This window comes from Triturus cristatus, chromosome 1_1 (assembly GCF_964204655.1).
Source record: "Triturus cristatus chromosome 1_1, aTriCri1.1, whole genome shotgun sequence".
NCBI classification, from domain to species: domain Eukaryota; kingdom Metazoa; phylum Chordata; class Amphibia; order Caudata; family Salamandridae; genus Triturus; species Triturus cristatus.
Genome location: NC_140579.1, coordinates 12,977,719 through 12,990,889, shown reverse-complemented (window position 1 = coordinate 12,990,889; position 13,171 = coordinate 12,977,719). Strand labels below are relative to the sequence as shown.

Below are 13,171 nucleotides of genomic sequence, written 5' to 3'. Positions count from 1 at the left end.
CGCACCTCATGCTTTAATATTATTGTACATCATCTTGACTGGCATTGTCTTAGTAATGAACAAAATGACACCTACGTTGTGTATGTCGCCACTGAAAGAGACCCTGTGCCAGATAAGGAAAAACGCAGGATTTTGCATCCGCAAAGTCTCAGTTGTCCAAAATCACACTTTATACACACGTAATTCCAACGTACAAAAATAACATTGAAGCGGTTTGCAAAGCCGCGACACTGCAAAGGGGATGTAGAGTGGCGGTTTGCTTCACCCTGCTACCAGGGGCTTAGGCGTAGCTTTCGATGGTGCAGCGGGTGGAGTGACACTGCCGCCCCAGGCCGCGAGGGGCTCGCTTAACCCCAATTCGAGACAATGTGTGTTTTTTACTACGAAATCAGGTGACAAGTACATATGTCAGGTCCTACGATTCTACTGCTTACTTCAGGCCTTTAACCTTGCACGCGCAGCTGCGCAGTGAACCGATGAATATCCTGCGCGCGGGAAAGATCCCGTGGAAGTGCAGACAGGCGCTCTCCGAGCACAGATCTCTCTTTCGCTGCCTTACTTCCATAAAGTGACACGCTTCCAAACATTAAACAATATGCTGGCCTTGAAGCTGCGACGATTCCCCACTCCTGTTTGAAGAATATCGCTCCTTATTTGTGTGCACGCACGGGACTTTCATGATTTCGATCTTTCTGAAAACCGAAACCCCCAGTTTGCTGCAGGCCCGGTATGTTGGGGGCCTACCGGCCAAGCCCTGGCGTGTACATAACTGCAGCTCACACACGTGTATGTACTATGGATATAATGACAGCCTGGCATGAAGAGCCAGAGTTATCGATCTAAGCATAATGGTTATCGACACCATCACATCTCTTTGGAAAGATAACTTTTCAGCCGCTCGGAAGGGAGAACACGGTATGCGTGTCAAGAGGCGCACCCAGCCTCTAACTCCTCTGAGGGCCATTGAGGTAAGCCATGATGGGGAATGTCTTTTCTTGGGGTGTGTCTGAACTTTAGGGAACACTCAAGTTCTAAGATTAAAAAAGGGCCCTATGTAGAATAGGTCTTCTCATGTGGTGAGATCTACCTGGCTTTGTAGGATTTGCTTAGTGCATGGACTATACAACGCGAGGATAGTTCAGAGCCTTTTGAGTCGTGAAGTCCGTGGTTGGTAATTAACACCCTTCACGGATAAGTGTGCCAAAATCATTTAATCTTAAAACAAGAATGAGCCAGGTGGCATAATTCTTGTCATTTTCTGAAACTTGTGTTTTTTAGAATCCTATAAAAATGCTATTTCAATAGTTTACACAAAATGATCACACAGAGATCCAAGACGTTGGAGAGCAGAAAGGGGACTGTGCCCCCTAGTGACCACAGGTCACTAGGGGGCACTATGTGGCAAAGGAGAGTTTGTTGTGAATCATGACGCACTGTTTAGTTACCACCAGCCTGCGGAGTGCCGTGCAGGGGTGCTATGAGGTTCTTGATGTAATTCCATAAGCCCATATCTGTGCCACAGTGTCCTGCATAGTCGCCCATGGCTGGCTTCCTGTTCCTTGTGTCAGCAAAGCCACTCACCTCCTGTTTACCAATGGCTGTCATGCAGGCATCCGTGAGCTCACTGCTGGCATATGTCCATCATTTCATATCTCTGGCAGAACCGCCTACACAATCCATTTAAATGTTTTAAAAACAAACAAAAATAATGTCATGAGCAATGCCAATAGCTCTAACTTTACCAATGCCGAGACCGTTGCATTGTAAATGCTTGTCCTCTTTGCTTGTGTGAACACATACAGAAAGGTAATTGCATTAAAAGCATCGTTTTTGTACAGGATTGGGCCTCTCCCTGCACAAAACCATGCTGACAACAACGCAGACATCCTTGGGCGATGGCACAATGGCGCCTTCGTTGGCGCATGCGTGCTGAAAGCGCTGCCACAGGTATGCTAGGGCACACATGTCTACATCTCTCTTCATGTGGCGCAGTCCTGCTCGCTCCAGTTCAAGTAAAGCGGTGCAGCCACTTTGCTTGCTGTGCTGCGCTGCCTCAACTACTTGTGAATCAGGGTTTGGGGGGCAAGGTTATTCCTCATTCTAAGCAGAGACTCTCCGAATGAGAAGCACTGTTGTAAAACCTGCCCCTGCGGCCCCCACTGTGCAGGGGCCCCAACACTTCGAAGGGGCCTCCACTCATCCCAAAGATAGTTAATATCACATTCTTCGGGGGGGGGGGGGTCATACATTTGTGTGACGTCACTGATTAGGCTCCAGCACCCAGGGAAAGCTCCACCCTTCAGTATAGGTCTGCACCGGATGCAGCACTGAGGCAGCAACATCCGGGCATTCAGACTGAGACAGTAACACCAGTGAGATCAGTAATTACTCTCGACAGAGAAAGCTCATGAATGGAGATCAAAACGATTAATTTTGACTGTTGTTGAGATTCTAGGGTTAGAATAAGAAACCACATACGATCTCTGGGTAAAACAGGCGTCACTCACCTGCGAAGCGCCGGGCTCGTCTCCAGCCTAAATATGAACAGAGAACAAGTTCAACTCAGACTCCTGCTGAAACAATTTACCATAAATTTACAAAAATGCAAGGAATACATTATTGAAATTTGTAAATTCTTTCTCAAGTAACGTCTCACTGACCTATTAAATAGGAAGAAAATACATGTATTTAAAAACCTCTGGATAATTTGAAAAATTAGAGAGATCGAAAGGTATTGATTATTGTATCGAAATGGAAAATACTTGTGATTTTATAAGCAACGTTCGATTGACTGCTAGTGTGTATAGTCGTGCCATTGACCAGGCCGATGACGCAAGCAAGGTTTTGATATGTCTCAACATACAACAGATTGGTTATAAAAGGGGGCCCCCGACCTGAAATCAGTTTTATCTCCAGCCGAGGCCCGCGCAGATAAGAGCTGCGGGGCAGAAGGGCTGGGTGGGGGGGGGATTTCCACAGACGACCATGAGGGCAAATGAATTATTTATTTATTTTCCCCTCGTAGTCGTCTGTTGAAACCCCCCCTCCCCCACCGGGCCCTACCGCCCTCCCCTCTAACCTGCACGGGCCGCTGAGAGACAGACTGACTGATGTGTAGGGTCTCATCACTTAATGTGAAATGTCCCCGTCCCCAGGGGCGAATTTGAAAGTTAAAATCTTTTTTCCATTTGTGTGGTATTTAGTCTGCTGTAGGAGTGTTATCTCCGACTGATTTTTATGAAATTTGGAATATGAACTCAATAGAAATGTCAACTAATGTTTTTGTAAATTGTTTTACATGTCATGTTAGGGTTGGGCTTGTTTTATTGCCTATGGGCTTTTACATTTTAGATTTGTATGAGAATTGCATTTGCGGTCTGTGAAAGTTTATAAAATAAGGAAAAACATTTCCAAGAGACACACCAAGAGAACACAACTTAGATAAGCAGTAAATGGCACTCGTTACATTTCAAAGTATATCGGAACGGCCGCCGTGTGGCACAATACACGAAAACAAAAGTACACAGGGCTCAGGTGTAGAATAAGTGACTTATCGTGATGGGCGATGGTTCTGCTGTACAAAAGTGACATGGATGACACGTGTGTACAAACAGGGGGGGGGAAGACACTTTATGTCAAAGTACAAGCACAGCTGTCCGACAGGGACTATGATTGCCGGTTCAGTTCAGGGGGGTTGCACGGGCTGATAATGATGCTGGGCCGTCCGAATCCCGCCCCTCATTCATTTGCCCGCACAGTGTGAAATGTGCGCAGCGCTCATGGGGTTAAGGACAAACCTTTGATCTATATTTACTCTTTGAAGGTAGCCCTTTGCGACTCATGCTGGTGCCGAGTGGAGCAATCAGCCTGGTGTAGTATGACCCAACTACCAGCTGACTTCATTTCAAAGACAAATACAATCTCTTTCACTTTAAATGTCAGGCAGAGGCTGTGCAGTCTTCAGGGAGGAGCTCTGAACAGTCAAGGAGGAAATGGGGGTTATCAAATATTTCAGTGTGTGAGCTTCTGTTGGAAAATTAGAATAACCAATGTTAAAACCAAAGAGTTCACGGGAAACTACTTTTGCAGAGTACATTTTAGAACAATTTACACGTTGTTGCAGGAGTCATTTTTGTGTTCACTTTTGTCCACAAGTCATCGACGCAATGTCATTTTTTCCAGTGTGTTGCGGTGTTTGATGAAAGCCCAGGCTGGAGGGCTCCAAGCTTGCTGTTTTTACTAGTTTGATTCTGGCCTCAGAGAGCAGGCAGTAAGTAAATATACCTTTTGAATTTTGATTGGTAGTTGTGGTAATGTACACCAGAGTGTGACTGAGGTCTTGCAGGAAGCACTGGACCCAAATGAGACCTTCAGAGGTGCAGGAACAGGTTGAATGTGTGGGATGTGACACTATGAACACTTCAACTTATAATTAAAAGATATGTTTTTTCCTCTTTATCTCTACCTTTAGGTGTGTGCCCACCTTTGACGTGGCCATACTCTTAAAATGTTGAGGATAGGGACGAGTATAAAGGTAGCTACATCAGTGCCCAGGTGGGAGCAATAGTAATGGGGTCAGGAGATGCATTACCTTCAGCAAAGGAACCCTCATAGGCCCCCGCTACCCTTTTCAGATAGGAACCCTCAAAAAGTACATTGCATGTATGTATATGGTATTTGTGCAGCTTGAATCCATCCATAAGGCATCGGGCATTGTACCGGGGCAAGGACTACGCTTCAGTCAAAGAGGGACTTTACAGACGGCTGGGTTCAGGGACCAGAAGTGGTCTATTGACGTCTGATGCAATCAAGGCGTGTTAGGTGCCCTGTCCTCTTGAGTACATGTCTGGCAATGACCAATGGGCGTCTTTTACAAGTGGTGTACTCTGGAGTTAGGCCATTTTGAGGTTAAACCAAATAATACCAAGACACTCGCAGGGAGGTCTTCATTTCTGCTTCTCTTTGGGTTTCTACGGTGTCAGGACACTGACAAGCAGGAGACAGGAAAGAAAGAGAGTTCAATAACTGAATAGCAGCATGTTCTTCAATGCAGCCCTAGATCACCACCCGCTTCTTCTATCGCTCGCAGTCCGATATCACTACCTCCGGTTCTCATGGCGCTGGAGTGGTGAGGAGGGTAGCCATGCTTTGTTGCAAGTCTTTTTCTAGACTGCATCACTTCATAGCCACCCCTGCCCACTGGCACAATGGAAACTTACAATACCTCATGCCCTCAAGATGCAGTCCTCCCCCTTTCTTGGTCATACAATGAGTATCAACATTTAGGACATGGCAACTATAAGCAGGTACAGCTACATGGCTCAGGCTTGTGGTCCTGTCCGTAAGTCTGCTAAGTCGAATCAATAATTTCCTATGATACTACTTTACAGCAATGGTTACATGTGAGTTAATTTCTTTTTGCAATTAAAGCTACAAGCAAATAACTCATATATATGCTATTTCCACCTACTTTTTCCTACAAAGTACTCAGGGCATATTTATGACCTAGGTTCATGTTTGACACAAACCTCAAGTGAGATTTATTTATTTATTATTTATTTATTACCATCAAAAAGGTAGGGCAGGGCGTACCCCAGGGATCAGCCATCAGTCCCATTCTTTTCAATCTTTACCTCCGCCCCCTGGTCAAACTAATTAAATCCTTTGGCATAACGGTCACCAATTATGCTGATGACACCCAACTTATCTTCTCCTTTGAGGGGGAGAAGGCGGTGTCATTGGAGACCTTTCACCATTGTATGGTCTCCACGGCGACATGGCTGAGTAACAATTCGTTGCAATTTAACAGCTCCAAGACGGAGGTGCTGTATTGCTCAGCGGATCGTGTCCCACGACCTCTACCACAAGACTTCTGGCCACCCTCCTTTCTGGGTTCGGTAGCAGCGGCAAGCTCGGTTCGTAATCTGGGTGTGACAATGGAACCCAATCTTCAACTAGAGGGTTTCATCGATAAAACAGTGTCTTTCTGTGTGGGGCTGTTGCGTACCCTGCAGAAGATTCTCCCTTTGCTTCCCGCCCATGCCAGACCAGAAGTAGTGCGCAGTATCATTTTAAGCAGACTTGATTACTGCAATGCACTGCTTCTGGGGGCACCTTTCACGGCATTAGGCAAATTACAACGGGTACAAGTTAGCACTATCCCGCCGACGTTTTGACTCATCATCTGCAGCACTTAAAGATCTGCACTGGCTGCCTATCTCTCAGCGGGTCGAGTTTAAAGCACTATGCTTGGTCGTCCGGGCCCTACATGGTTTGGGACCATTACCCCTACAGGAGATGTTTTCTTGGTACACCCCTATTAGATCTCTCCGCTCTGCTTCAGCTAACCTGGTAGTCGTCCCCAAAATCCGGAGGAAGTGGATGGGGGGACGCTCCTTTGTCTATATGGCATCTAAGTTGTGGAACGATCTACCACTACCACTTAGATGTTTAGGAGAACTCCTTTCTTTTAAAAAAGAATTAAAAACTCACCTGTTTCCAAGGACTGAGTAGCTTACCGATACAGTATTTATATCACTGCAGGTCAGTCAGATCACAGCGCCAGGATGCCCGATGGGTGACAGAAGCGCTTTATAAATGTGTTATACATACATACATACATATTACATTTATAAGGCGAGACAGCTACCCAAGAAGAGTTTCCCGGCGCCGGAGCAGATCAGAAGGATGTCTAGCAGCTTGTGTGGTTACCGGTTGAAAAGCCAAGTCTTAAGGGATTTGTGGAAAAGTGTGTAGACCGTTTCCTTCCCGATGGCTGTGGGAAGTGCATTCCATAGTAAGGGACTGAGATATGAAAATGATCTGCCTCCCATCTGAGATGGTTTAATTCTCGGCACAGAAAATTTCTCTTGAGTGGAAGAGCGAAGGCACCGGAATGGTACGTAGCGGTTGACCAGAGATTGCAGATATTGAGCGGCAGTTTTAGTTTTGATTTTAAACATGTAACTCACGGCTTTGAACTGGATTCTGTTCTCCACCCTGAGCCAATGAAGGTCCCGCAGATGATTTGAGACAGAGGTAGCTCTAGGGACCCTGCACAGTAGTCTCGCCGAAGAGTTTCTGCACCATCTGCAGTCTGCGAGTCACTTACTTGTTAGATCCGAGGTAGAGAACGTTTCCGTAATCCAGTCTCGAGGTGGTAAGAGCCTGGATTCCTGTTCTTTGAGTAGACTCAGGCAACATCCAGATGATCATTTTCAGCCACTTCAAAATGGTAAAACAAGTGGAGGTTACTTTGACTGCCTGATGGTGCATAGTGAGCGAGTCATCAATGATGACACCTAGGTTGCGGACTTGACTGGAGGGTCGAGGAAGTGTTCCCATTTCAGTGGGCCAATGTTGTGGGCCCAGAGATCTTTATTAATGCCAAGGATCGGGACCTCTGTCTTCTCTCCGTTGAGCTTAAGGTGGTTGGCCCGCATCCATGATGCAATTTTACCCAGGCCTAGCTGAAGGAGGGATGGCCCGGCTACGCTCTCCATGGAGAGAGAAAGGATGATTTGGGAGTCGTCCGCGTAGAAAAACCGAAACAACCCCACCTCTTCCGCGACATCGGCTAAGGGTCTCACATATAGGTTAAAGAGTAAGGGGCTAAGGATGGAGCCCTGGGGTACCCCGTAGGGTGAGGGATGGATGTCTGAGCAAGATGTTGGGGAAAAGATTTGAAAAGTACGGTTGGCGACAAAGGAGATCAGCCAGTTCAAGACTGAGCCACCAATGCCTAGAGATCTTAACATTTTTATCAGTATGTTGTGAGATACCGTGTCAAAAGCTGCGCTCAGGTCTAATAAAATGAGAGCGACCGTATCTCTAACTTCCAGATGTTGCCGTAGCCGGTCTGTTACTCCTAGTAACGTAGTTTCTGTAGAGAAACCAGCTCTGAAACCAGATTGTGATGGGTGAAGGAGTTTATTACATTTGACAAAATGAGTGAGTTGAGAGTGGATGTGTTTCTCCAGGATTTTGGAAAAAGCCGGTAGTACAGAAATAGGCCGATAAAAGTCGGGGTCGGTGTTAGCCTTTTTCAGGAGAGGGACCACCATGGCGTGTTTCCAGTCTGGTGGAACTGTGGCTTCTTGAAGGGAGATATTTAAAAGGTTCATGATGGCGAGCAGAGATGGAGGCTCAAGTTGCTTGAGCACAGGGATAGGCAGGGGGTCTTCAGGGGATCCAGGTTTGATACTATCTAGAAGTCTTTTACAAGAGGCTGCATTGAGTATGGGCCAGGTGTCCAGGCTATTAGAGTGGGCGCAAGGCAGTATGACCTGATCAGGATGGATAGAGGCTACCACTGGGATGTAGGAGTTGTTAGGGAGCTAGCAGGTTGCAAAAGAGAGGGGTTGTCGCATTGCGAACTCGCAGTATCCAAGTAGATTTTTTCGACTTTCTGAACGCAAAAGGTCGCTAGATCCTCACATTGTCGTTTATTAAGAGGGGGGGCCTAGCTAGGCTGGCAGAACCAGCGAGCTCCTTTACCATACTAAAAAGGGTTTGGAGCACTTCAAGGCATCAGAGATAGTTGTTGAAACATACTCAGCACGGGCGGATATGCTTTTTTGGCCTTTTTATAGATGGTTTTAGATTCAGGAGCATAATTCGTTCTCCATCTATGTTCCAGCGCTTTGCATTTGGCTTTTTCTCTTTTTAGAGTGTCAGTAAACCATGGCGCTGGGGGGCGATGGTTTTTTACCCTTTTTTTGGAGAGAGGAAGACGGGTGTCAATGGCAGTGAGGAGCCATTTTTGCACAGTGTCAGAAATCATGTTCACCCTATGTTTAGAGATGGGCATGTTAGAGCACAATATTTTATTTAAGACAGTCATGTCTAGTTTTTTCCAGTCTCTAGTTTGTGTCCTTAGGGTAGAAGTAATGGACACAGAATTATCAGGGGGTACCAGACTGAACCTGGTGATATAGTGGTCCGACCAGCATAGGGGAAGCGCAGGGAAACATCTAATGCTAGGTAAGTTGGAGAGGATAGGATCTAGTAAATGGCCTGCCTCATGTGTGGGGCCAAAATTATGTAGGTTTATATTTAAGCCTGCCAGATCAGAGATGAAATTTGTACTGATTTTGCATGTTGGGTGGGCCAGGTATTGGTTTAGATCGCCCAGAATTGAAAAGTTGGCAAAGCTCATGAGTAGGGGGGCTACTACACTGGGGAAGGAAAAGAGGCCCATGGGGCAGAGGGCCCGGGGGGACGGTACACAAGTATACTGGAGAAGGTGAAGTTCCGGGTTAGGGCCAGTTTGAAAAGTGCTGCTTCACAATTCGTGAATGTTAGAGGCTCGAGTTTACACTGAAAAACCTTTTTAAAAATGATAGCTATGCCCCCACCAATTTTGTTGCCCCTATCCTTCCTAGCTATAGCGTAGTTGGGGGGCAGAGCGGCAGCAACATCTGGGCCAGAACTCTCATACAGCCATGTTTCCGTGAGGAATAGGGCGTCTGGTTGGTCATTGACCAGAAGTTCGAAGATGTCGGTTTTGTACTTCGGGAGAGAGCGGCAGTTTGTGCTGAGGAAAAAAAGGCCTTTATGGTTGGTGAGGCAGGTTTATTTTTGTTTATGTTGCCCTTTAAAGTGGTTGAGGGTCTCTGGGTATTGTCGAGTGAGAAATCGCAGCATGGGCAAATTTCTTCACTATTGCCTGGTTGTAGTAATGTGCAATCATGGGAGGGAGTGGTAGGCCATAAGTTGGCTTGGTGGATAGACCAATCTGTGTGTCCCACTCAGACCAGGGGTCGTGGCCCCTGGTCCCGGCCGTGCGCGGACAGGTGCAGATGGGCTTGCCTTCGGTGTGCCCGCTGCGAGGCCGGGCAGTCATGTGATTTATATCCTATAACCCCACCCGGAAGTAACGAGGGCGAGGGGAGGAGCTGCGTCCCTCCACACAAGCGGCACGCAAAAGTCGAGGTGGACCGGGGAAAGCAGAGCTTTACAAAGTTAAAGTGCAAGGTGCAGACACGAGCTGATGCAATACAGGTAAATGTTAAAACCAAAATTCCTTCCCTTAAAAACACACAATACACAAGTTTAAAATCAGTAAGTTGATTTCCTCCCAGCGTACTATTATCTGTCTTTATGAAGCCACATTAGGCCGCTCTGCGTGGCCCTGAGTGGCTTCATAAATCAGGAGTAAAGCAACACAGTGCAAATTGCGGCATCGCCTTACTCTACCCTGGGAAGGTGGTCCATGGGTATTGTGTGGGTGTTCAATGGATTTCAACGCATTCCTTTATTTCTCCTGGTTACTTCCTCTTTCCCTGTGTGCTGCAATCTGCAGTCACATAGAAAGAGGAATATACCTCTCAGGATTGTTTATTTTGCAAGAATCCGCCCGTTCCTGCACAAAAACAATCCTGCATGCCACGGAGGCACCTTTGCACCGAGCCTGTTAAAAGGGCGCCAGCACAGGGGGAAAGCCCGGAATGCATGCTATCGACTTTTTATATACCGCGCATTCCTGCCCTTTTCCTGTCACGCAGGGTGACTTGCTGCGCTGCACTGTGTGACAAGTTCATAAATCCACCCCTAAGAGTGAAGCTTTCTTCTGAACTCATTAAAAAGAAGGAAATTCAGCAATGTCTTTACTAACAAACTCACCTCGTTCTTCTAGAAGTCTCCCTGTGGGACAAGACAAAAAAAACATGAAAAGTTATCCACATGTGTTACAAAGCAATTAAGGGTGAGCCTTTTAAAATTTTAATTTCTTACTTAAATAGAGAGACAAATGGAGACAGAAAGATAACATGAAAGCAACGCTTAGTGCCCAAAGCTCTTCATTCCCCTTCCCCGTCCCAGGCCTTACTTGACAGGAGGCTCCGCCTTCCACAAAGAACCCTTAAGTAGCATAAACTTCTTTTTAATTAGGATTATTCCCAGCTGCATAAAATTGAGAATTCCCTTAACCACTACCTGTTTTTAATGTCTGCCCTTTCAGATTCTTGTAACACTTTCCGTCTCTGTATCTTCTGCCCTAGATTTGTTTGGCCTGTAGCTTGGCTCCTAGATTTGTTTGGCCTGTAGCTTGGCTCCTATATTTGTTTGGCCTGTAGCTTGGCTCCTAGATTTGTTTGGCCTGTAGCTTGGCTCTTAGATGTCTATCTTGGTCTTTGGTTTTGTTGTTCCTCTCGTCTGTGGCCAGTTATGGTCAGCCGGGGTGAGGAAGGAGCATGTATTTCCTTCAATTCCATCTTTTCTGGCACTAAAAGAATTGATGGATAGTGTGTTGATACAAGAGAAGTGATGTTCTCAGGTAGCCACTTGGGCATAAGTGTTGTGCACCTCTGCAGAATGTCAGCCATGTTGGATTGGGTTGGCCAGCTGGGTTGATTTTTCACTTTTTTCTTGTTGGTCTCTTTTTTGTCAGTTGTTTGCCTGGTGACAACCAGGGGGCAGCCGTACCTTCTAGGGCATATATTTGTGCTTTATCGGCTGAAACCTTTGTTGATCTCACGTCCAAGAAAAAAATCAGGAAACAGTACCTGGTGGACTGCCCTGTTTCATTCCTGCTACCTCGCCCTTACTAGAGAGTGAGGAGGTATTGATATATTCACCTCTGCCTCACCCCTAGAAGTTGTTTCGATGACAAGAATGGAATTTCTAAATGGAGAGGAGGAGTTCCAAAGTACCAGTTCAGCCTTATTGTCTATTTTATTAGATTTACTCCAACATCGGTTCCTTTTTTTCTAGTAAGGAGGGATACTATCCTCGCTGAATGAAAATATATGGAAAAGACTACTGTTCCAAAGTTTCGGACAAAGATCTATCCAATTGATCATCAGGATGTTTTGCAATCAGTGTGCTAGATTCTGTTTTAACTAAATTGGCAGGCCGTTCTCCAGTGGTCAGGGAGGATGCTTCACTCTCTGGTTCCATAAAAAGAAAGGTGGTTGGTGAATGGCTTACTTTGGGCTGAACCTTGCTATGAGAGCCACTATTCATTCACTGTATGAATCACAGAGTCTGGTCAAAGATTTTCAACCACAGCTATGTTGACTGTATCTGACTTTGCTGACCTGCCTGCCAGACTAAAGCTTCATGCATAAATTTGGCAAATCTTTTAACTCCTTGTGGGCTACAGGCTTTGTCTCTAGAGCAGTTCTGGGGGCTCGCAGACTTGTGTAGACTCATGATTGGACGACAGAAGGAACCAAAAAGGCTTCTGTCCTTCGCTTTTGCCTTCTTTTTCTTGGTCCTCATCTTTTCTTGCCTTAGCTGGATGATTTGCTTCATAAATATATTAAGACCCAGATGGATGTCTTAACCATCCCTTAAGCATCGGAATATTCACTACAAAGGAGACCTGCTTCCAGAGGAAACAATGCTCTTCTACTGGACATGCTTGTGGGTGCCTCTTGCTTCATAAATATATTAAGGCCCAGATGGATGTCTTAACCATCCCTTAAGCACCTGAATATTCACTACAAAGGAGACCTGTTTCCAGAGGAAACAATGCTCTTCTACTGGACATGCTTGTGGGGTGCCTCTTGCTTCATAAATATATTAAGGCCCAGATGGATGTCTTAACCATCCCTTAAGCATCTGAATATTCACTACAAATGAGACCTGCTTCCAGAGGAAACAATGCTCTTCTACTGGACATGCGTGTGGGTGCCTCTTGCTTCATAAATATATTAAGGCCCAGATGGATGTCTTAACCATCCCTTAAGCATCTGAATATTCACTACAAAGGAGACCTGCTTCCAGAGGAAACAATGCTCTTCTACTGGACATGCGTGTGGGTGCCTCTTGCTTCATAAATATATTAAGGCCCAGATGGATGTCTTAACCATCCCTTAAGCATCTGAATATTCACTACAAAGGAGACCTGCTTCCAGAGGAAACAATGCTCTTCTACTGGACATGCGTGTGGGTGCCTCTTGCTTCATAAATATATTAAGGCCCAGATGGATGTCTTAACCATCCCTTAAGCATCTGAATATTCACTACAAAGGAGACCTGCTTCCAGAGGAAACAATGCTCTTCTACTGGACATGCTTGTGGGTGCCTCTTGCTTCATAAATATATTAAGGCCCAGATGGATGTCTTAACCATCCCTTAAGCATCTGAATATTCACTACAAAGAAGACCTGCTTCCAGAGGAAACAATGCTCTTATACTGGACATGCTTGTGGGTGCCTCTTGCTTC

The 13,171-nt window shown here is 45.9% G+C and overlaps 1 protein-coding gene across 2 annotated transcripts in view; it reads right to left on the bottom strand.

Annotated features, from left to right (window-relative positions):
* LOC146869129 (butyrophilin subfamily 1 member A1-like) overlaps positions 1-13,171 on the bottom strand; it is an 862,288-nt gene that overhangs the window by 468,124 nt on the left and 380,993 nt on the right. Inside the window, exons 7-8 of one of the 2 annotated variants that reach the window (XM_085627671.1) lie at positions 10,624-10,644; positions 2,508-2,534 (exon numbers count right to left, since the gene is read on the bottom strand). The exons of the other annotated variant lie outside the window; for it this stretch is intronic. Of the exons in view, the coding sequence (XP_085483797.1) occupies positions 2,508-2,534; positions 10,624-10,644 (48 nt within the window). The remainder of the gene's footprint in view (positions 1-2,507; positions 2,535-10,623; positions 10,645-13,171) is intronic. 2 annotated transcript variants of the gene reach the window in all.